This window comes from Myxocyprinus asiaticus, chromosome 48 (assembly GCF_019703515.2).
Source record: "Myxocyprinus asiaticus isolate MX2 ecotype Aquarium Trade chromosome 48, UBuf_Myxa_2, whole genome shotgun sequence".
NCBI classification, from domain to species: Eukaryota; Metazoa; Chordata; class Actinopteri; order Cypriniformes; family Catostomidae; genus Myxocyprinus; species Myxocyprinus asiaticus.
Genome location: NC_059391.1, coordinates 3970502 through 3993749, shown reverse-complemented (window position 1 = coordinate 3993749; position 23248 = coordinate 3970502). Strand labels below are relative to the sequence as shown.

Genomic DNA, 23248 nt, shown 5'->3' with positions numbered 1-23248 from the left:
CGAAAAAGTGTGCTTGACTACACAGCACATCTGGATAGGCTATATGCCAAGCTATAACGCTCTTCTCCATCATTTGATCAGTGTTTGATGAATTACTGCTAATATGATGAGTTAAAAATGTTCTCAGACATCTCTTTTAAATCAAATTAATTTGACTGCCTACTTTTATTTGCGGTAATAGCATGATCTAAATTGCGGCAGGCATTTTTTGTGAATGAAGCGCAATATGCAATAAGCCTAATTTACACAGAAAAGAGCATGTTTGCACCAAAAGAAATGACAATGACTTATTTTAAATACTCAAGATGCAGCACAATTTCAGTGCTGATTGCCTGCTAAAATAGATTGTGGGTGGTTTTTGAAAAAGATGCAGGTTTTTGCGCTGAAATACCATGTGCAAAAGTTGCGCAACTGTTTAGTAAATCTGTACAATGTCTTTAAATGGACCTATATAATTCACAGCAGTTCCAATTATTTTTCTTTTCACTTGAGAGCAAGCCTGTATCTGTGCCTCACTTTACAGGCACCCACAGGATTACAAACTCCTGTACTAATGCACCCCTCATTCATGAACAGAGAGCTCTCATGATGCTACATCTTTATTCTTGTAATTTTGACTTTATTCTCAAAATATTACAACTTTATTCTCATAACTTTGACATTATTCTCGAAATATTATGACTTTATTGTCATAATTTTTACTTTATTCTCGAAATATTACAACTTTATTCTCATAATTTTTACTTTTTTCTCAAAATATTATGACTTTATTCTCTAAATGTTAGATTTTTATTTATTTATTTATTTATTTATTTATTTTTATTTTTACATTGCACTAAAACAACATGGTAGGCTTTGGGTGTCTGTTGGCTTTAGATTTTGTTTGCACAATGGTTTTGTTGTTTTTATCCAATCATAAAATACATAAAAACTTTTATTTTAGTCAAACATGACAACTTTATGCAATCAAATAATTTTTCAGATTACTCGATTAATAGTCAGAATAATTGTTAGATTACTCAATTACCAAAATAATCGATAGTGACATCCCTAATTTATTGAAATAAATGGTTAACAGATGAATGAGCAAACAGTACTAAATTCTCCCAGGCGGAGCAGATGAGTGTCAATTGAGCTAGTAGATCCAATTGGCATGAGAGAGTAGTCAGTGAGCAGGCCACAGTCTACACATCAGAGATGCAAACAGGTAAGGTGATAAAATTCGGAAAGGGAGAGTCACAAGCAGTGTACCAGGCAGGGATCTAAACCGGGAAACACACTGAACATACAAAACAAGCCATCTAGAATGCACAAGGCAAACGGCACAAGACAATATGGAACAGGACAGAAAACAAAGGGAGATAAAAAAGGGAGAAAAATGAAATGGGGTAAGGGGAAATTGGTGCAGCTGATAACGAGCGGCTGTGGTTATAAAGTCAGAGTGAATCAGTGCAGAGATTGCGACCGCCACGTGGCACCTGTCAAATCTAAAACAAAACATTAAAAGAGGGGGACACTAAGGAATTCTGACAGTTCCCCCTTCTTGGATAAAAACAAATCCGAACACAGTGCTGTTATGTAATTCATTTTCTCTAAACCTGTGGGGTTATGTCATGTGCCTCATGTTGATAAACCAGTTGGGTTACATTTGTTCTCAGCAGACAGTTCTTTTAAAAGTTTCCATGAAGGAGAAAACATGTTAACAGTGTGGTGAAGAGTTGTTTAATGTAAGTGTTTTATGTTTATTAACCCTGTAAGTGTTACACTTTATAATACATTTCATTAATAAATCATTACAAAACACTATATAATGCTTAACAGATCATTAGTTAATGTGAATTCACTTACGAATGGTTTTATTTCATTCTTATATGGCCTTGCACTTTTTAACATCTACAAATATTTTACAAATGTTATATAATGATTAACAGATCATTTGATAATGTACATTTGAATGCTTACAAATATATTTAAACTTTGTCATAAATTGTTTATAAATGAGCTCATGCACTTTTTTACTTATATATATATATTAGTATTTTCTCCACTTTACACAGTATTCATGCTTACAAATTAATTAATGTCAAGCTAATTAGTTACCAAGTTAAACAAAGAACTGTTACCTTAGTAAAAAATAAATAAATAAATAAATAAATAAAATAAATAAATATATAATATAATCTATATATATATATATATATATATATATATATATATATATATATATATACTGTATATGTGTCTCCACCTTGTGTAAAAGCAAATAACAAGTGTTTTACTTATGTTGGAATTACCAAAATGAATATTTCAATTGTACTATTCAACACCCTTTTATTCCCTCAGATTTGTTGAACTGAAATGAGTCAAACTGCAGGTTGTGAAGAGGGAGGCTGTTCCTCCAACATTCAACAGCTCTGGTAAAACTCCGATGGGCTTGATTTCTTTCTGATGGGTTTGACCTCTTTTCCAATTTACAGGTCAAGCAGGGATTTTACAGTTCTGCTGTTAGATTCACAGGAGCTCAGTTGCTCACTCATGTCATTATTAAGAATAAATACATCTCTGAATCTCTGAAAATATTTTAAATGATTGAGGTAACATCTTTTTTTTTTTTACTGAAGCCCAAGCCAGCAGGAGATTTCAGACTCACCAGAACCCAGCTGTGTGTCCATGAAGAGTGACGGATCGATTACAATGATTAATTTTAAAGATTATCACAGGTAAAGTCTTAAACTTAAACATAAATTCTAGTTTGGCATAATGTTAGTTAGTCACATTTCATCATTATGAGTAAATTAACAGCTTTGCACAAGTCTCCTAATGTCTCTATTACAGAAGCCAAGTCCAGCAGAAGAGTTCAGACTCACCAGAACCCAGCTGTGTGTCCATGAAGAGTGATGGGTCTATGGATAAATGTATTAATTTTAAAGATTTCCACAGGTAAATCATTAAATTCTACAAATATTCTAGCTGAGCAGAAGCTTAGCTGATCATGATTTTTATTTTATTGTCAGAAATAAATAATTTTGAATACAGATAATACAATAAAATATACAGAGTGACTATTTGCACCTTGGTGTAAATAGCATCTGCCACACAGTGCAACTATTTTCACCCCAATAGTCTTGATGTTAATTTCATCGCAGTGATTTGGTCACAGTGAATGTCGGAGAGTGCAGAGAAGGGTTTGATCCGGAGGCGGGGTCTGTCGATCTCATTCGTTCCCGCGGCTCGGCATCACGTGTGTGTAGACTGCATCACTGAATTACTATAGTAATATTGTAGTAACCAAGTTTTTAGACAGAAACCATAGTTTCAATGCAGTTAACCATGGTGTTACTATGGTGTTAATATAGTAACCATGGTTAATTTTTTGGTTACTGTAAATTTACAAAAAAATACCATGGTGAAACAGTGGTTACTGTAGTAAAACCAAGGTTATTTTTTCTAAGGTAAGGTTAAGATTAGGTTTAGGGGTAGGGGTTAATGTAGTGTGTCTCTGGGACTCTAAATAAACACAATAAACACTGCAGTGATGCCCATACTGTATGTTAGAATTTAAATATGGTTGCAAATAGTATCTGACACTATTTGCACCAGGGTACAATTATATCTACCATTATTTGCACAAGGGTTGGGGTGCAAATAATATCTGCCACTATTTGCACTGTGGGGTAAATACCATATGCCGTTATTTGCACCAGGGTGCAAATAGCATCTGCCAAAATATAATAATGAAATTAAATACAATCACATACCTAAAGGGAAATTTTGTTATATGAAATCAAATATATATATATGCACATATATGCTTGCTAATGTTTACATTGAATATATCTATAGTGTCCTACAGGAGGGAGAGGAAACGAAGAAACGAAGGATGAGGAAACAAAAGGAGTGTAAAATGTGAGACACTCTCACTACAGTCAAAACTTTATTTTAGAGATCTGAAATTTGGTTAACATGGAGTAACAGTAATTATATACAGTATATCTATATACATGTGTATGATTCGCACAAAAATATGAAGGTGGTACGTCAAGCTTGAATTACTCTTTTGCTAGGAAAGCTCCTTTTTACAGAGATTACAGGGGCATGATTAGTTGTGTTAAAAATATTTAACACCCTATTTTTAATAAAAAATAACAATCGACAATTGATAGTGACCAAGATTTCTTTCTGATGGGTTTGACCTCTTTTCCAATTTACAGGTCAAGCAGGGATTTTACAGTTCTGCTGTTAGATTCACACGAGCTCAGTTGCTCACTCATGTCATCATTAAGAATAAATACATCTCTGAATCTCTGAAAATATTTTAAATGATTGAGGTAACATCTCTTTTTCACTGAAGCCCAAGCCAGCAGGAGAGTTCAGACTCACCAGAACCCAGCTGTGTGTCCATGAAGAGTGACGGGTCCATTAAAATGATTAATTTTAAAGATTGTCGCATGTAAAGTCTTAAATTTAAACATAAATTCTAGTTTAACATACTGTTAGTTAGTCACATCTCATCATTATGAGTAAATTAACAGCTTTGCACAAGTCTCCTAATGTCTCTATTACAGAAGCCAAGTCCAGCAGAAGAGTTCAGACTCACCAGAACCCAGCTGTGTGTCCATGACTATGGGGTAAATACCATATACCGTATTTGCATCAGGGTGATAAAAATGAATGTTATTTATTAATAAAAAATAACAATCAACATCCTAAATTTCGGTGTGAATGTCTGTACAAGCTTTTGAATAGGAATACATCATACATTATACATCAGGTCTGACAAATCCGTCGACAATCCAAAGTTTTTTTGTTTTTGTTTTTTTCCCGGAAAGCAGACCGATTATTTTTCTCCAGGCGGCAATGAAAACAGACTGACCATTAAGATAAGAGTTTTTATTTTCATGCTTCCGAGTTGCTGCTGCTGAATAATCCAGCATTTGTGCAGTTTATAATATATGTGCATGTATTATAAATCATCATAAACATAAAAAAAACTGGAGTGTATTCCTATTAGTGGTGTGCAGCGAAGCCATTATCTGTATCTGTTCATATGACAAAATTATCTGTATCTGTCTCTGTATTCGGATAGAACTGGATGTGGGTGGGGCTTAAACCGGACATGTGTCAAAACTAAATGAAACACCCATTTTTAAATGTTACTCTTACATTTATAGTTTCTACAAATAAAACATGCCTTTTTCATAATAATAGCCTAATACTACTACTACTACAACTAATAATAATAATAATAATAATAATAATAATAATTACTATTATTAATATTGTAGGCTACAAATATTGTTTAGTTAAATTATTATATTTTTTTTTCATACCAGATGATGCTGAATTTGTCGGCTACATTAACTGTGGAATATGTTGTTAACTGTGGTTTCTCCTGGTATTTCTGATATTAATATCTGCTGAAACAGTATTTTCGTTTGTGTCTGTGCATGTATAATATTACTCTGGAGGCAGGAGGTGTCAAGCAAAATGTGAAATGTCAAGCACACATTTTGCAGTGAATAATAAATACAAATTCAAACATTAAAAACAATTAAAATAAATGGATATAGCCTACAAACAGGTGAAAGTCTCGTAAGTCTATCAGGAATTTTTACGATATAGGACACCATTATTTAGTTAAATAATAATAATAATAATAATAATAATATAATTATGTTAAATTTATATAGCGCCTTACCAGAGTTCAAGAACACTTAACATTCTCAAATTTAGCACAGTTTAAGGAAGAAGAAAAGCATGTTTCAGTTTCTTCATTTAACATTCTGAATAGATGAATACTCTATGGAGCATTTAAACATTTTTCGGAATAAAGTCTTAAACAAATAATTACCTTCGCTGATGTGGATATAAATGTGATCAACTTTAAGAGACGGAAAGATGAGCTCAGATGTGAAATCATCACTTCAGGTCAGGAATTTAATATTGCACTCAGGTTTGCTATAAATAAATACATGAGAATCATTATGTGTGAATCGTGTGATACATTAACAGACATTTCAAGTGGGAAGTGTATATGATGTCATATCTTATTTAATGTTACACTTGATCAGCTCCAGATGCACACAATTAACAAAGACCACAAACAGAGTCAAGACCACACAAAATTTTGGATATGTTTATTTAAAATGTCGCTTTATCATTGTGCTTCTTGGATAATCAGTCAAACTAATTATATATATATATATATATATATATATATATATATATATATATATATATATATATGTGGCAGCGGGGGCGTGGTCAAGCATCTCTCCGGAGAGAGAAAAAGCGGTAAGGGCGCTTACACCTGAGCTAAATTATGTATAACACCTGTCTCTAATTTCAGTGAGCACGGGGAGAGCGGCATAAATAGAGACACACCGCAAATAGGAGAGAGAGAGCCTGGGCACGACAGACCTGAGCAAGAAGCAAGGAGTTTTTATTACAAATGATGAGAGTTTATTTTTGTGAAGCGGTGTGTAATTGTTGATTAACTTTGTGCATAACGCAAAGACTGGGAGACTGTAATTGGTGCTGCAGAGAGAGAGAAAATAAACCCTGACCTGAACCAGGAAAACTGCTTCTCGCGTCCTCTTTACACTGGTGCTGGTAAATAAGACATTTCTTCGTGACAGAGACTTGGTTAGAGGTTGGGGATTTAAGCCCTTTTTCAGAACTTGTACCCCAGGACTGCATTTATTTAACTCCCCTTGGACCACCAGATGAGGTGGAGGGTTAACATCTATTTTTAAAAATACATTTCACTGCCGGACTTTATTGACTGATTTGTACTGTACTGTAGCTTTGAGGTACAACTGTTTCAGTTGGACTTGGTAAACCCAGTGGTGTTTGCGGTGGTGTATCTGGAAACAATCCAATTAGACTGAATTAACGTATTTATTTTTACCGTAACATCTGCAAAATAAAGCCTGCTGCAAGCATGATGCACATATTTACAAGTGTGATTCCAATGCTGTGTTCATTTGTTCAGCTGGCTGATTAAACAAAAATCAGTACTGCATTTTTCTGTAATGCTTACTTGGTATTTTTAAATGTGAACTTGATATCACAACTCTTGCAGCCTGAAAAGTGCTGTATAATGGATTCTCGGCTTCACGGAAGGACACATAAAATGAACATTTCCCTTGCAACCTCTCTGCGCCCCCTAGCGTGAGAAGCGCTGTATTAAAGTATCCTCTCCTGAGCACCACCCAGTCATTAACATAGAATTTACATGTTGAAACATGAAAATTTAACTTGAAAAAGATAAAATTAAATTAAAACTGAACTTTGCATTTGAATTTAAATTATGTCACTATTATAGCATGAATATTAAGAAAAAGCTTTGTAAATCATAGAGCAATATATCTAAAGCCTTACTAATTACCTACAGGTGAAGCGTTGCCCTACTGACTACTTGATGCAGTTAACCTTATGGTACAAATAACATCATAAATGTTTTATAGTCAATTTTTATTAAATTAATAGAAAGCACATATTTATGTGATTACATGTAGAAGTTAATATCGTAATGTCATTAATGTAGTATGAACAAATGTAGTGATGTTCATCACTACATCATTTATCACTTAAATATGTTTATTATAACATAAAAGTATACAAAGTTCAATCTTTTAGGGTTAAAATGAAAGGTTGTGAAAGTTGCCCACTGTCCTCCTATATTGAATGTCGCTGGTTCCGTGTCTCTATCTCATTCAGCAAAAAAAAAAAAGCTATTACCAAAAGGTTAATTTTGGACATGCAGTTCCCTATTCAACCAGTAGGGTTAAAATAAAAGGTTGTGAAAGTTGCTCACTGTCCTCTTGTATTGAATGACAGGTTTTGTGTCACTCTCTCCTTCAACAAAAAGCTATTAGTTTAATTTTGGACATGCAGTTCCCTATTAAACCTGTTGGGGTAAAATGAAAGGATGTGAAAGTTGCTCACTGTCCTCCTGTATTGAATGACACTGGTTTCATGCCTCTATGTCCATCAACAAAAAAGCTATTTCAAATAGAAGGATCATTTTGGACATATAGTTCCCTATTCTACCAGTAGGGTTAAAATGAAAGGTTGTGAAAGTTGTCCACTGTCCTTCTCTATTGAATGTCACTAGTGTCATGTATCTATCTCCTTCATCAAAAAATATATTACCAAAAGAATGTTAATTTTTGACATGCAATTCCCAATTCAACCACTAGGGGTTAAATGAAAGGTTATGAAAGTTGCGCACTGTCCCCTTCTATTGAGTGTTGCTGGTTTCATGCCTTAATGTCCTTCAATCTAAAAGCTATTACAAAAGGAGAGAAACTTTTGAACTTGAATGAACATTACATTTATATAGCGCTTTTCTGACACTACACTCAAAGCACTTTACACAGTGAACAGGGGACTCTGCTCAACCACCACCAGTGTGCAGCATCCACCTGGATGATGCAGCAGCAGCCATAGTGCACCAGTACACTCACCACACACCAGCTATTGGTAGAGAGGAGAGAGTGGAGTGATAGAGACAATTAATGGCTGGGGATTATTAGGAAGCCATGATTGATAAGGGCCAATGGGGGAATTTGGCCAGGACACCAGGGTTACACCAGTGGGATTTTTAATGACCACAGAGAGTCAGGACCTCGGTTTATCATTTCATCCAAAGGACAATGCCTTTTTACAATATAGTGTCCCCATCACTATACTGGGGCATTAGAACCTACACAGTCCACAGAGTGAGCACCCCCTGCTGGACTCCCTAATACCTCTTCCAGCAACAACCTTAGTTTCCCCAAAAGGTCTCCCATCCAGGTACTACATCCTACTGTAGCTTCAGTAGGCAACCAGTTTTGAGCTACAGGGTGATATGGCTGCTGGCATTTTACAACATGCATTTCCTGATTCAACCAGTAGGGGTAAAATGAAATGGTGTGAAATTTGATCACTGTCCTCTATTGAATGACGCTGGTTTCCTGTCTCTACCTCCAACAAAACAAGCTATTATAAAAAGAAGGTTAATTTTGGACATGCAGTTCCCTATTCAACCAGTAGGGGTAAAACAAAAGGTTGTGAAAGTTGCTCACTGTCCTCCTTTATTGAATGTCAATGGTTTCATGTCTCTATCTCCTTCAACAAAACAACTATTACAAAAAGGTTAATTTTGAACATGCAGTTCCCTATTAGACCACTAGGGGTAAAATGAAAGGGTGTTAAAGTTGCTCACTGTCCTCCTGTATTAAATACCACTGGTTTCGTGTTTCTATCTCCTTCAACAAAAAAGCTATTACAAAAAGAAGGTTAATTGTGGACAAGCAACTCCCTTTTCAACCAGTTGGGGTAAAATGAAAGGTTGTGAAAGTTGCCCACTGTCCTCCTTAATTGAATATCACTGGTGTCATGTCTCTATCTCCTTCATCAAAAAGATATTACCAAAAGAATGTTAATTTTTGACATGCAGTTCCCTATTCAACCAGTAGGGGTTGAATTAAAGGTTGTGAAAGTTGCCCACTGTCCTCCTCTATTGAATGATGCTGGTTTTGTGCCTCTATGTCCTTCAACAAAAAAGCTATTACAAAAAGAATGTTAATTTTGGACATGCATTTCCCTATTGAACCACTAGGGTTAAAATGAAAGGTTGTGAAATTTGCGCAGTGTCCCCTTCTGTTTAATGATGCTGGTTTCATGCCTCTATGTCCTTCAACCTAAAAGCTATTACAAATGGAGAGAACTTTTTGAACATGCATTTCCCGATTCAACCACTAGGGAATGAAAATGAAAGGGTGTGAAATTTGATCACTGTCCTCCTGTATTAAATAACACAGGTTTTGTGTCTCTATCTCCTTCAACAATAAAAGCAATTTAAAAAAGAAGGTTAATTTTGGACATGCAGTTCCCGATTCAACAATTTGGGAAAAAATGAAAGATTGTGAAAGTTGCCAACTGTCCTCTTCTATTGAATGACACTGGTTTCATGTCTCTATCTCCTTTAACAACAACAAAAAAATAAACTATTACAAAAAGAAGGTTTATATTGGACATGCAGTTCACACCAAACTATTAAAAAAAACAAAAACAAAAAAACAAAAAAAACAAAGGAAAATTGCACTTTCTCTTTGGTCCCTTACTTACAGCTATGCCAAGAGGAACTCTTCCCTTGGTAACTCACATTGCGACGGCTTTTTCAAGCCAATTAGTGGCAGGTTTAGGCATGGGTGCTTGCCCTCACAGTGGCAGCATGGACCCCCTTCAGCATCTGACCGGACAAACTCCTGGACATATTTGCCAAAGTTTCAGCACTTTTGGGCCTGACAAATCCCATAACACTTAAATATACTTTAACAAGTGATCAGCTTGCTGGTTTGGGAAACAGCCGTTACTCCACCTTAAAATAACAAGCAACGTTAGTTAAGATGATCTTAAACGCTTAAGTTGCAATGTTATTAGGAAACCCAGACATGGTCTGATTTTGTTGGTTCTTGCTCTCAAAACAGTACTTTAACTGAGGGGTTACCACATTCACTATGAATGAATTGTGCATGGTAATTGCGCTATTTATTAGCACGCTGCAGACCATCGAATTTGACCCCGTCTGGACTGTACATGTCCACTGTGATCCAGACACCTAAATCATCTCTTAAACATGCCGAAAAAGTGTGCTTGACTACACAGCACATCTGGATAGGCTATATGCCAAGCTATAACGCTCTTCTCCATCATTTGATCAGTGTTTGATGAATTACTGCTAATATGATGAGTTAAAAATGTTCTCAGACATCTCTTTTAAATCAAATTAATTTGACTGCCTACTTTTATTTGCGGTAATAGCATGATCTAAATTGCGGCAGGCATTTTTTGTGAATGAAGCGCAATATGTAATAAGCCTAATTTACACAGAAAAGAGCATGTTTGCACCAAAAGAAATGACAATGACTTATTTTAAATACTCAAGATGCAGCACAATTTCAGTGCTGATTGCCTGCTAAAATAGATTGTGGGTGGTTTTTGAAAAAGATGCAGGTTTTTGCGCTGAAATACCATGTGCAAAAGTTGCGCAACTGTTTAGTAAATCTGTACAATGTCTTTAAATGGACCTATATAATTCACAGCAGTTCCAATTATTTTTCTTTTCACTTGAGAGCAAGCCTGTATCTGTGCCTCACTTTACAGGCACCCACAGGATTACAAACTCCTGTACTAATGCACCCCTCATTCATGAACAGAGAGCTCTCATGATGCTACATCTTTATTCTTGTAATTTTGACTTTATTCTCAAAATATTACAACTTTATTCTCATAACTTTGACATTATTCTCGAAATATTATGACTTTATTGTCATAATTTTTACTTTATTCTCGAAATATTACAACTTTATTCTCATAATTTTTACTTTTTTCTCAAAATATTATGACTTTATTCTCTAAATGTTAGATTTTTATTTATTTATTTATTTATTTATTTATTTTTATTTTTACATTGCACTAAAACAACATGGTAGGCTTTGGGTGTCTGTTGGCTTTAGATTTTGTTTGCACAATGGTTTTGTTGTTTTTATCCAATCATAAAATACATAAAAACTTTTATTTTAGTCAAACATGACAACTTTATGCAATCAAATAATTTTTCAGATTACTCGATTAATAGTCAGAATAATTGTTAGATTACTCAATTACCAAAATAATCGATAGTGACATCCCTAATTTATTGAAATAAATGGTTAACAGATGAATGAGCAAACAGTACTAAATTCTCCCAGGCGGAGCAGATGAGTGTCAATTGAGCTAGTAGATCCAATTGGCATGAGAGAGTAGTCAGTGAGCAGGCCACAGTCTACACATCAGAGATGCAAACAGGTAAGGTGATAAAATTCGGAAAGGGAGAGTCACAAGCAGTGTACCAGGCAGGGATCTAAACCGGGAAACACACTGAACATACAAAACAAGCCATCTAGAATGCACAAGGCAAACGGCACAAGACAATATGGAACAGGACAGAAAACAAAGGGAGATAAAAAAGGGAGAAAAATGAAATGGGGTAAGGGGAAATTGGTGCAGCTGATAACGAGCGGCTGTGGTTATAAAGTCAGAGTGAATCAGTGCAGAGATTGCGACCGCCACGTGGCACCTGTCAAATCTAAAACAAAACATTAAAAGAGGGGGACACTAAGGAATTCTGACAGTTCCCCCTTCTTGGATAAAAACAAATCCGAACACAGTGCTGTTATGTAATTCATTTTCTCTAAACCTGTGGGGTTATGTCATGTGCCTCATGTTGATAAACCAGTTGGGTTACATTTGTTCTCAGCAGACAGTTCTTTTAAAAGTTTCCATGAAGGAGAAAACATGTTAACAGTGTGGTGAAGAGTTGTTTAATGTAAGTGTTTTATGTTTATTAACCCTGTAAGTGTTACACTTTATAATACATTTCATTAATAAATCATTACAAAACACTATATAATGCTTAACAGATCATTAGTTAATGTGAATTCACTTACGAATGGTTTTATTTCATTCTTATATGGCCTTGCACTTTTTAACATCTACAAATATTTTACAAATGTTATATAATGATTAACAGATCATTTGATAATGTACATTTGAATGCTTACAAATATATTTAAACTTTGTCATAAATTGTTTATAAATGAGCTCATGCACTTTTTTACTTATATATATATATTAGTATTTTCTCCACTTTACACAGTATTCATGCTTACAAATTAATTAATGTCAAGCTAATTAGTTACCAAGTTAAACAAAGAACTGTTACCTTAGTAAAAAATAAATAAATAAATAAATAAATAAAATAAATAAATATATAATATAATCTAATATATATATATATATATATATATATATATATATATATATATATATATACTGTATATGTGTCTCCACCTTGTGTAAAAGCAAATAACAAGTGTTTTACTTATGTTGGAATTACCAAAATGAATATTTCAATTGTACTATTCAACACCCTTTTATTCCCTCAGATTTGTTGAACTGAAATGAGTCAAACTGCAGGTTGTGAAGAGGGAGGCTGTTCCTCCAACATTCAACAGCTCTGGTAAAACTCCGATGGGCTTGATTTCTTTCTGATGGGTTTGACCTCTTTTCCAATTTACAGGTCAAGCAGGGATTTTACAGTTCTGCTGTTAGATTCACAGGAGCTCAGTTGCTCACTCATGTCATTATTAAGAATAAATACATCTCTGAATCTCTGAAAATATTTTAAATGATTGAGGTAACATCTTTTTTTTTTTACTGAAGCCCAAGCCAGCAGGAGATTTCAGACTCACCAGAACCCAGCTGTGTGTCCATGAAGAGTGACGGATCGATTACAATGATTAATTTTAAAGATTATCACAGGTAAAGTCTTAAACTTAAACATAAATTCTAGTTTGGCATAATGTTAGTTAGTCACATTTCATCATTATGAGTAAATTAACAGCTTTGCACAAGTCTCCTAATGTCTCTATTACAGAAGCCAAGTCCAGCAGAAGAGTTCAGACTCACCAGAACCCAGCTGTGTGTCCATGAAGAGTGATGGGTCTATGGATAAATGTATTAATTTTAAAGATTTCCACAGGTAAATCATTAAATTCTACAAATATTCTAGCTGAGCAGAAGCTTAGCTGATCATGATTTTTATTTTATTGTCAGAAATAAATAATTTTGAATACAGATAATACAATAAAATATACAGAGTGACTATTTGCACCTTGGTGTAAATAGCATCTGCCACACAGTGCAACTATTTTCACCCCAATAGTCTTGATGTTAATTTCATCGCAGTGATTTGGTCACAGTGAATGTCGGAGAGTGCAGAGAAGGGTTTGATCCGGAGGCGGGGTCTGTCGATCTCATTCGTTCCCGCGGCTCGGCATCACGTGTGTGTAGACTGCATCACTGAATTACTATAGTAATATTGTAGTAACCAAGTTTTTAGACAGAAACCATAGTTTCAATGCAGTTAACCATGGTGTTACTATGGTGTTAATATAGTAACCATGGTTAATTTTTTGGTTACTGTAAATTTACAAAAAAATACCATGGTGAAACAGTGGTTACTGTAGTAAAACCAAGGTTATTTTTTCTAAGGTAAGGTTAAGATTAGGTTTAGGGGTAGGGGTTAATGTAGTGTGTCTCTGGGACTCTAAATAAACACAATAAACACTGCAGTGATGCCCATACTGTATGTTAGAATTTAAATATGGTTGCAAATAGTATCTGACACTATTTGCACCAGGGTACAATTATATCTACCATTATTTGCACAAGGGTTGGGGTGCAAATAATATCTGCCACTATTTGCACTGTGGGGTAAATACCATATGCCGTTATTTGCACCAGGGTGCAAATAGCATCTGCCAAAATATAATAATGAAATTAAATACAATCACATACCTAAAGGGAAATTTTGTTATATGAAATCAAATATATATATATGCACATATATGCTTGCTAATGTTTACATTGAATATATCTATAGTGTCCTACAGGAGGGAGAGGAAACGAAGAAACGAAGGATGAGGAAACAAAAGGAGTGTAAAATGTGAGACACTCTCACTACAGTCAAAACTTTATTTTAGAGATCTGAAATTTGGTTAACATGGAGTAACAGTAATTATATACAGTATATCTATATACATGTGTATGATTCGCACAAAAATATGAAGGTGGTACGTCAAGCTTGAATTACTCTTTTGCTAGGAAAGCTCCTTTTTACAGAGATTACAGGGGCATGATTAGTTGTGTTAAAAATATTTAACACCCTATTTTTAATAAAAAATAACAATCGACAATTGATAGTGACCAAGATTTCTTTCTGATGGGTTTGACCTCTTTTCCAATTTACAGGTCAAGCAGGGATTTTACAGTTCTGCTGTTAGATTCACACGAGCTCAGTTGCTCACTCATGTCATCATTAAGAATAAATACATCTCTGAATCTCTGAAAATATTTTAAATGATTGAGGTAACATCTCTTTTTCACTGAAGCCCAAGCCAGCAGGAGAGTTCAGACTCACCAGAACCCAGCTGTGTGTCCATGAAGAGTGACGGGTCCATTAAAATGATTAATTTTAAAGATTGTCGCATGTAAAGTCTTAAATTTAAACATAAATTCTAGTTTAACATACTGTTAGTTAGTCACATCTCATCATTATGAGTAAATTAACAGCTTTGCACAAGTCTCCTAATGTCTCTATTACAGAAGCCAAGTCCAGCAGAAGAGTTCAGACTCACCAGAACCCAGCTGTGTGTCCATGACTATGGGGTAAATACCATATACCGTATTTGCATCAGGGTGATAAAAATGAATGTTATTTATTAATAAAAAATAACAATCAACATCCTAAATTTCGGTGTGAATGTCTGTACAAGCTTTTGAATAGGAATACATCATACATTATACATCAGGTCTGACAAATCCGTCGACAATCCAAAGTTTTTTTGTTTTTGTTTTTTTCCCGGAAAGCAGACCGATTATTTTTCTCCAGGCGGCAATGAAAACAGACTGACCATTAAGATAAGAGTTTTTATTTTCATGCTTCCGAGTTGCTGCTGCTGAATAATCCAGCATTTGTGCAGTTTATAATATATGTGCATGTATTATAAATCATCATAAACATAAAAAAAACTGGAGTGTATTCCTATTAGTGGTGTGCAGCGAAGCCATTATCTGTATCTGTTCATATGACAAAATTATCTGTATCTGTCTCTGTATTCGGATAGAACTGGATGTGGGTGGGGCTTAAACCGGACATGTGTCAAAACTAAATGAAACACCCATTTTTAAATGTTACTCTTACATTTATAGTTTCTACAAATAAAACATGCCTTTTTCATAATAATAGCCTAATACTACTACTACTACAACTAATAATAATAATAATAATAATAATAATAATAATTACTATTATTAATATTGTAGGCTACAAATATTGTTTAGTTAAATTATTATATTTTTTTTCATACCAGATGATGCTGAATTTGTCGGCTACATTAACTGTGGAATATGTTGTTAACTGTGGTTTCTCCTGGTATTTCTGATATTAATATCTGCTGAAACAGTATTTTCGTTTGTGTCTGTGCATGTATAATATTACTCTGGAGGCAGGAGGTGTCAAGCAAAATGTGAAATGTCAAGCACACATTTTGCAGTGAATAATAAATACAAATTCAAACATTAAAAACAATTAAAATAAATGGATATAGCCTACAAACAGGTGAAAGTCTCGTAAGTCTATCAGGAATTTTTACGATATAGGACACCATTATTTAGTTAAATAATAATAATAATAATAATAATAATATAATTATGTTAAATTTATATAGCGCCTTACCAGAGTTCAAGAACACTTAACATTCTCAAATTTAGCACAGTTTAAGGAAGAAGAAAAGCATGTTTCAGTTTCTTCATTTAACATTCTGAATAGATGAATACTCTATGGAGCATTTAAACATTTTTCGGAATAAAGTCTTAAACAAATAATTACCTTCGCTGATGTGGATATAAATGTGATCAACTTTAAGAGACGGAAAGATGAGCTCAGATGTGAAATCATCACTTCAGGTCAGGAATTTAATATTGCACTCAGGTTTGCTATAAATAAATACATGAGAATCATTATGTGTGAATCGTGTGATACATTAACAGACATTTCAAGTGGGAAGTGTATATGATGTCATATCTTATTTAATGTTACACTTGATCAGCTCCAGATGCACACAATTAACAAAGACCACAAACAGAGTCAAGACCACACAAAATTTTGGATATGTTTATTTAAAATGTCGCTTTATCATTGTGCTTCTTGGATAATCAGTCAAACTAATATATATATATATATATATATATATATATATATATATATATATATATATATATATGTGGCAGCGGGGGCGTGGTCAAGCATCTCTCCGGAGAGAGAAAAAGCGGTAAGGGCGCTTACACCTGAGCTAAATTATGTATAACACCTGTCTCTAATTTCAGTGAGCACGGGGAGAGCGGCATAAATAGAGACACACCGCAAATAGGAGAGAGAGAGCCTGGGCACGACAGACCTGAGCAAGAAGCAAGGAGTTTTTATTACAAATGATGAGAGTTTATTTTTGTGAAGCGGTGTGTAATTGTTGATTAACTTTGTGCATAACGCAAAGACTGGGAGACTGTAATTGGTGCTGCAGAGAGAGAGAAAATAAACCCTGACCTGAACCAGGAAAACTGCTTCTCGCGTCCTCTTTACACTGGTGCCGAAACCCGGGAACTGAAGTTTTGGGTCGAAGATGGATGGAGGTCGTCCCGTAGAGTCCTCCCAGTTGGCGGAGATCCTCCAAGCCCTCGCCAGCCTACATCGGAACCACCAACAAACGCTGCTTGAGCTCCGGCAAGATCAAGACCGCCGGTTTGTCGAGCTCATGCATGCTCAAGCCGAGGACCGGCAGGCGATCCAGAGCCTCCTCAGCCAGGGGGCATCCTCAGCCGCGACCCCGGACACACCCACACCGTTACCCCCGCCAGCATTACAGAAAATGGGGGCGGCGGACGACCCCGAGGCTTTCCTGGATCTGTTTGAGCGGACCGCCGAGATCTGGGGCTGGCCGCTTGGTCAATGGGTAGCCCGACTGATCCCACTACTCTCCGGGGAAGCCCAGCTCACGGCTCAACAACTGCCAGCGTCGAGCCTCCTGGCCTACGGAGATCTAAAAAAAGCCATCTTGCAACGGGTTGGTCGCACTCTGGAGGAAAGTCGTCAACTCTTCCGGAGCTTGAAGTTGGAAAGCTCTGACCGCCCGTTTGCCTTTGCCCAGCGGCTCCGTGACGCCTGCCGAAGATGGCTGTTAGCGGGGGATCGCGACGTCCAGGGAATTATCGACCAGGTGGTACTGGAACAGTTCACAGTTCGACTGCCAAAAGGAACAGCGGAGTGGGTCCAGTGCCACCGCCCGGCGTCATTGGAGGAAGCTATCCGACTTGCGGAGGACCACATGGCGGCGATCCCGAGGACAGAAGATCCCTCCTACCTTCTCTCTCCTCCCTCTGTCTCTTCCCCCTCCCCTCTCTCTCTCTCGTCTGCTCTCTCTCCAGGTCCCGTTCCTGCCCCACGCAGACGAGGAGGAACCCAGACCCTGAGACCAGTTCCCCGGGTGTGGGAGGCGACACCTTCCCCTACTCCAGTGCCCCACCGCTCTCCCCCTCAGGGGGGGGCGCCCGCCGACGCAAGTGCGGGCGTGGCGCCTGGGCCGGCCTGCTGGAGGTGCGGAGACCCGAGCCACTTCCGAGATCAGTGCCCTCTGATGGAGCTGGGGACGGTGGTGCGGGTCTCTGACCTCCCACAGGCTGTCCCCGACCGGGCCGGAGCGTACCGGATACCGGTAAGTGTCAAGGGGGGTACTCACCAAGCGTTGGTGGATACCGGGTGTAACCAAACCACTATCCACCAACGCCTGGTTCAACCCGAGGCATTGGTCACATCCAAAACGGTGAAGGTGAAGTGTGTACACGGGGATATTCACAAGTATCCAGTGGTGACCCTGACAATTAAATTTCGGGGGAAAAAGCATAGAGTGGAGGCTGCGGTTAGTTCCCGCCTCACCCATCCGCTGATTTTGGGGACTGATTGGCCTGATTTTAAAACTTTATTAAAGGGAATTTGTGCGGATGGGTCCTGTGTGAGAATAGGGAGATGTGTGATGTGCGATGCTCTGGCAGGGGAGGCGGAGCCGGGGCCGTCCTCGACAGCTCCGCGTCATGATGACGAGAGAGGGGGAGAGGCCGCGGCCCCTCCCCTTCTCAGGGAATTCCCTGAGGGGGATTTCCCTTTGGAGCAGTCGTGAGACGAAACCCTCAAACACGCCTTTGACCAAGTGAGAGTTATCAATGGTCAACGACTCCAGCCTGACATCGCACTTTCATATCCCTATTTTGCAATTATAAATGAGCGGTTGTATCGAGTGACACAGGATACTCGAACCAAAGAGGATACAACCCAACTTTTGATTCCAAGGAGCCGTCGGGAAATGGTATTCCAGACGGCTCATTATAATCCTATGGCAGGTCACCTAGGAGAAAGGAAAACACTGAACCGTCTAATAGCCCGTTTCTATTGGCCGGGCATTGGCGGCGATGTCCGCAGGTGGTGTGCGGCATGCCGCGAATGCCAGCTGGTTAACCCACCGGCCACCCCAAAAGCGCCATTGCGCCCTCTCCCTTTGATCGAGGTCCCCTTTGAGAGAATTGGAATGGACCTCGTCGGGCCATTAGAACGGTCAGCACGCGGACATCGCTTTGTATTGGTCCTAGTGGACTATGCAACGCGATATCCGGAAGCAGTGCCTCTTCGCAACATCTCAGCACGCAGTGTTGCAGAGGCACTCTTCAAAATAATCTCCCGGGTGGGGATTCCGAAAGAAATCCTCCCCGATCAAGGCACAACGTTTATGTCACGGACACTATGCGAACTGTACGAGTTATTAAATATTAAATCGATTCGCACCAGTGTATACCATCCTCAAACGGATGGCCTGGTGGAACGATTTAATAAAACCCTCAAAAACATGATTCGTAAGTTCGTGCACGACGATGCTAGAAATTGGGATAAATGGCTCGACCCCCTGTTATTTGCAGTACGAGAGGTCCCGCAAGCCTCCACTGGCTTCTCCCCATTCGAGCTACTGTATGGGCGACGCCTACGCGGCGTGCTTGATGTATTGCGAGAAGCCTGGGAGGAAGGACCTTCGAACAGTAAAAATGAAATTCAGTATGTTCTTGATCTTAGAGCAAAACTCCACACCTTGGGGCAATTAACACAGGAGAATTTGCTCCAAGCTCAAGAACGACAGCGCCGACTGTATGACAGGGGAACTCAGCTAAGGGAATTTGCACCGGGAGATAAAGTGCTTGTATTGCTTCCCACATCGAGCTCTAAATTACTCGCCAAGTGGCAAGGACCCTTTGAGGTCACACGACGAGTGGGAGATCTCGATTATGAGGTTAAACGATCCGATAGAGGGGACGCACGTCAAATATACCACCTCAATCTCCTAAAATTGTGGAGAGAGGCGGTCCCCGTGACGTTGGCTACGGTGGTTCCCGAGAAGGCAGAGCTCGGACCGGAGGTGAGCTCAAAACATAAACAGTTCACCCCGGTCACTTGCGGAGACCACCTCTCACCGAGCCAACTCGCGGAGGTTGCCAGGTTGCAACAGGAGTTTGCAGATGTGTTTTCCCCTCTACCGGGACGTACAAACCTCATCCATCACCACATCGAGACCGAGCCAGGGGTGGTGGTACGTAGCCGCCCCTATCGACTACCCGAACACAAAAAGAAAATTGTTCGGGAGGAATTGGATGCGATGCTTGATATGGGGGTAACAGAAGAATCCCACAGTGATTGGTCCAGCCCAGTTGTTCTAGTGCCTAAGAGCGACGGGTCTGTGTGATTCTGTGTGGATTATAGAAAAGTCAACGCGGTGTCTAAATTTGATGCATATCCAATGCCTCGCGTTGATGAGTTGCTCGATCGGTTGGGCACTGCTCGTTTTTATTCGACATTGGATTTGACGAAGGGTTATTGGCAGATCCCCTTGACACCAATTTCCCGTGAGAAAACTGCCTTCTCCACACCGTTTGGATTACACCAATTTGTGACACTTCCGTTCGGTTTGTTTGGGGCCCCGGCTACGTTTCAGCGTCTCATGGACCGAATCCTCAGGCCGCACTCAGCTTACGCCGCTGCCTATTTAGATGACATCATCATTTATAGCAATGATTGGCAGCGGCATATGCAACACCTGAGGGCGGTTCTGAGATCGCTGCGCCGAGCGGGGCTCACAGCGAACCCGAAGCAGTGTGCGATTGGGCGGGTGGAGGTACGGTATCTGGGGTTCCACTTGGGCCATGGGCAGGTGCGGCCCCAAATTGACAAGACAGCGGCGATTGCGACCTGCCCGAGACCCAAGACCAAAAAGGGGGTGAGGCAGTTCCTGGGGCTGGCCGGCTACTATAGGAGGTTTGTGCCTAACTATTCGGATGTCACCAGCCCGCTGACTGATCTCACTAAAAAGGGAGCTCCAGACCCGGTCCAGTGGACGGAGCAGTGTCAACAGGCGTTCACGCAAGTTAAAGCCGCACTTTGCGGGGGGCCGCTGTTACATTCACCTGACTTCTCTCTCCCTTTTGTTTTACAGACAGATGCTTCAGACAGGGGGCTGGGGGCCGTGCTCTCGCAGGTGGTGGGGGGGGAGGAGCGCCCGGTGCTGTACATTAGCCGTAAGCTCTCGTTAAGGGAAACTAAGTACAGCACCGTGGAGAAGGAGTGTCTCGCCATCAAGTGGGCGGTCCTCACTCTCCGATACTACCTGTTGGGGCGGGCCTTCACCCTCTGCTCGGATCACGCCCCACTCCAGTGGCTCCACCGCATGAAAGATACTAACGCCCGAATCACCCGTTGGTATCTGGCTCTTCAGCCGTTTAAGTTCAAGGTGGTCCACAGACCAGGGGCGCAGATGGCTGTCGCCGACTTCCTTTCCAGGAATGGGGGGGGAGTGGTAGGCAGGCCGGATGTCGCCCCGGCCTGAGTCGGGCGGTGGGGATATGTGGCAGCGGGGGCGTGGTCAAGCATCTCTCCGGAGAGAGAAAAAGCGGTAAGGGCGCTTACACCTGAGCTAAATTATGTATAACACCTGTCTCTAATTTCAGTGAGCACGGGGAGAGCGGCATAAATAGAGACACACCGCAAATAGGAGAGAGAGAGCCTGGGCACGACAGACCTGAGCAAGAAGCAAGGAGTTTTTATTACAAATGATGAGAGTTTATTTTTGTGAAGCGGTGTGTAATTGTTGATTAACTTTGTGCATAACGCAAAGACTGGGAGACTGTAATTGGTGCTGCAGAGAGAGAGAAAATAAACCCTGACCTGAACCAGGAAAACTGCTTCTCGCGTCCTCTTTACAATATATATATATATATATATATATATATATATATATATATATATATATATATATATATATATATAAGTCATTATTCGTGACTTTCCGAATAAGGTATTCAGCTTTGGGCACATCCCTAATTCTTGTGCTCTTTTACTAATCTCATAGAATTGGCAAATGGATGTAAAGTTTTTTTTATTTTTATTTCACTCAAAAATGCAAGTATAAATCGGATTATAGGATACTTTATGTTACATGAGGGCTGAGTCAGTCTGTGTGTGTGTTGATAAAAAAAAAAAATTGTGCTTGCTCATTCAAGCACTCACGCTGTGACGCCTGGCGCACAACAGACGCAGTGTATCACGAAAACTTTAGCTGCAAACAACGCTTGTGCTTTTACACCAGCAGCATTTCTGCTGCAGTAGCTGCTGCATTTTATACAGAAAATAAAGTTATATCAAGAGTGAGCTATTGATAAGTATTACAAACATGATTATCATGAAATCGTATTTACATGATGCCGGTGTAACCTAATGTAGTCCTGTAGAATTATTTCCCTCTTAATAATATTAATATAGTCCGAGAAAAGCAATTATGCACAACCATTGAATAGATTTTTTTTTTCAAACGCCAGCCAAAATGTTTGTGTTGAGTACTTTCCTCACAAAAAGGACTCACTTCCAAAAATATTTGTGAATTTACCATCTGCAACAACTAAGATAACTGCATCCCACACGTTTTCCATTGTTAATTAATCCTTATAAAAAAATTAAGGGTCATAGAGCACTTTGTTTCTCCACAATCAGTCTTATGTTTTCTATCAGCAATACAAGAATGATGTTAAGTTCTGAATTTACCTACCAAATGGGCTGTCGCATGCATGCTGCTTTTGCTTAGCAAAATCACAGCTTTCATGCGTCTTGACATGCTCTCTACCAGTCTTTCACATTGCTGTTGGGTGACTTAATGCCACTCCTGGTGCAAAAATTCAAGCAGCTTTTTTTTTTTGATGGCTTGCGGCCATCCATCTTCCTCTTGATCACATTCCAGAGGATTTCAATGGGGTTCAGGTCTGAAGATTGGGCTGGCCATGACAGGTTTTTGATCCGGGGGTCCTCCATCCACACCTTTATTGACCTGGCTGTGAGGCATGGAGCATTGTCCTGCTGGAAAAACCAATCCCAAAGAGTTGGGGAAAATTTTAGAGCAGAAGGAAGCAAGTTTTCTTCCAGTATAACCTGGTCGTGGCTTGATTCATGTGTCCTTCACAAAGACAAATCTGCCTGATTCCAGCCTTGCTGAAGCACCCCCCCAGATCATCACCG

At 38.8% G+C, this 23248-nt stretch overlaps 1 protein-coding gene across 4 annotated transcripts; it reads left to right on the top strand.

The window, feature by feature from the left end:
* Positions 1 to 1636: 1636 nt before the first annotated feature.
* LOC127437460 (uncharacterized) lies at positions 1637 to 21914 on the top strand. Of its 4 annotated transcripts, none has more exons than XM_051692397.1 (9): positions 1637 to 1727; positions 2344 to 2417; positions 2622 to 2720; positions 2836 to 2940; positions 3844 to 3906; positions 13472 to 13576; positions 14480 to 14542; positions 15202 to 15264; positions 21691 to 21914. In XM_051692397.1, the coding sequence occupies exons 2-9, from the start codon at positions 2359 to 2361 to the stop codon at positions 21794 to 21796; spliced, it is 663 nt and encodes a 220-aa protein (XP_051548357.1). In that variant the 5' UTR covers positions 1637 to 1727; positions 2344 to 2358; the 3' UTR covers positions 21797 to 21914. The 4 variants fall into 4 exon arrangements, with proteins under 4 accessions (XP_051548357.1, XP_051548356.1, XP_051548355.1 ...); XM_051692396.1 differs by lacking the exon at positions 21691 to 21914 and adding an exon at positions 16984 to 17233; XM_051692395.1 differs by lacking the exons at positions 1637 to 1727; positions 2836 to 2940; positions 3844 to 3906; ... (2 more) ...; positions 15202 to 15264; positions 21691 to 21914 and adding exons at positions 4566 to 4628; positions 16984 to 21677 and having other exon boundaries at positions 2371 to 2417.
* The last annotated feature ends 1334 nt before the right edge of the window (positions 21915 to 23248 follow it).